Source organism: Eimeria mitis, genomic scaffold (assembly GCF_000499745.2).
Source record: "Eimeria mitis Houghton genomic scaffold, Emh_scaff401, whole genome shotgun sequence".
Lineage (NCBI taxonomy): Eukaryota > Apicomplexa > Conoidasida > Eucoccidiorida > Eimeriidae > Eimeria > Eimeria mitis.
The window spans coordinates 8,167-9,166 of NW_013572345.1; the positions used below are offsets into that span (position 1 = coordinate 8,167).

Here is a 1,000-nt window from a genome sequence, read left to right on the forward strand (position 1 = left end):
AGGTGTCTGTACAGCATTGCATGCATAAAAGAAAGCTAGCGTTCCTATCCATCCATGGGAGAAAGCAAAGGACCCCATAACAAAAATATACCAAATAGGGTTATGAAATACCTTAAAAGGTTGTTCTATATGGCCGAGAACAAAAGGAACAATAAATATTAATGTACTTAGGCTTATAGGTGCATACATACACCGAGAAGGACGCAACCACCCTAAACCCTTAACCCACCCTAGATCTGGTGCTGCTCTCCCTATAGTTTCAAACAAAAACCAAACACCATATAAAACTACAATCTGGTTAGGGAAAGTAAATGAATATCTCCATCCTAGGGGCCCTACACTTGGGTACAGATGATATGTATAACTGAAATGAAAGAAAGCAAGAAGAAGCTCTCGCCAGCTAGTTCTTAATACACGTAACCATAGTTTACTTCTACATCCTTCTGCTGCTGCTGCTGCTGCTGCAACTGCTGCTGCTGAATTTGTACAACATTCGAGTTGTTGCTGTTGTTCTTGCTGCTGCTGCTGCTGCTGCTGCTGCTGCTGCTGCTGTCCCCCCCATAGCTGAAACCCCCAAGCCTGAGAACGACGAGCCTTTAAAGGGAAATCTAAACGTTTGTCGCTGCATGCGTTCTGCTGCTGCTGCGAGTGAGCCACTCTCTCTATGTTTGCTGCTAGGTCTACACACCGGCTGCGGTAGAGAAAGAAAACACCAAAACCTATTGCTGTTGCTGCAACCACTGAAAAACTAAAAAAACAAAAACCCATCAATCCCAATGCTGTATCGACATTAAACACCAAAAAACAAACAAGAGTAGATAAACCAAACACCAATAAACCAGCCGAACCCTGACCTGCACACAAACAAACAAATAAATTAAACAAATAAATTAAATTAATTAAATTAATTATTTTGTAAACAAATGCAAAAAAACAAAAAAAAACAATTCAGCAAATACAACAACACAACGGAAACAAAGACAGCAACAGAACCACCACC

The 1,000-nt window shown here is 40.9% G+C and overlaps 1 protein-coding gene across 1 annotated transcript in view; it reads right to left on the minus strand.

The window, feature by feature from the left end:
* Positions 1–230: 230 nt before the first annotated feature.
* Positions 231–1,000, minus strand: part of EMH_0011070 (uncharacterized protein) — a gene marked incomplete at both ends in the record, with an annotated part of 1,977 nt that continues 1,207 nt past the window's right edge. Inside the window, 2 exons of the mRNA XM_013499113.1 lie at positions 231–251; positions 432–579. Coding sequence (XP_013354567.1) covers positions 231–251; positions 432–579 — 169 coding nt within the window. The remainder of the gene's footprint in view (positions 252–431; positions 580–1,000) is intronic.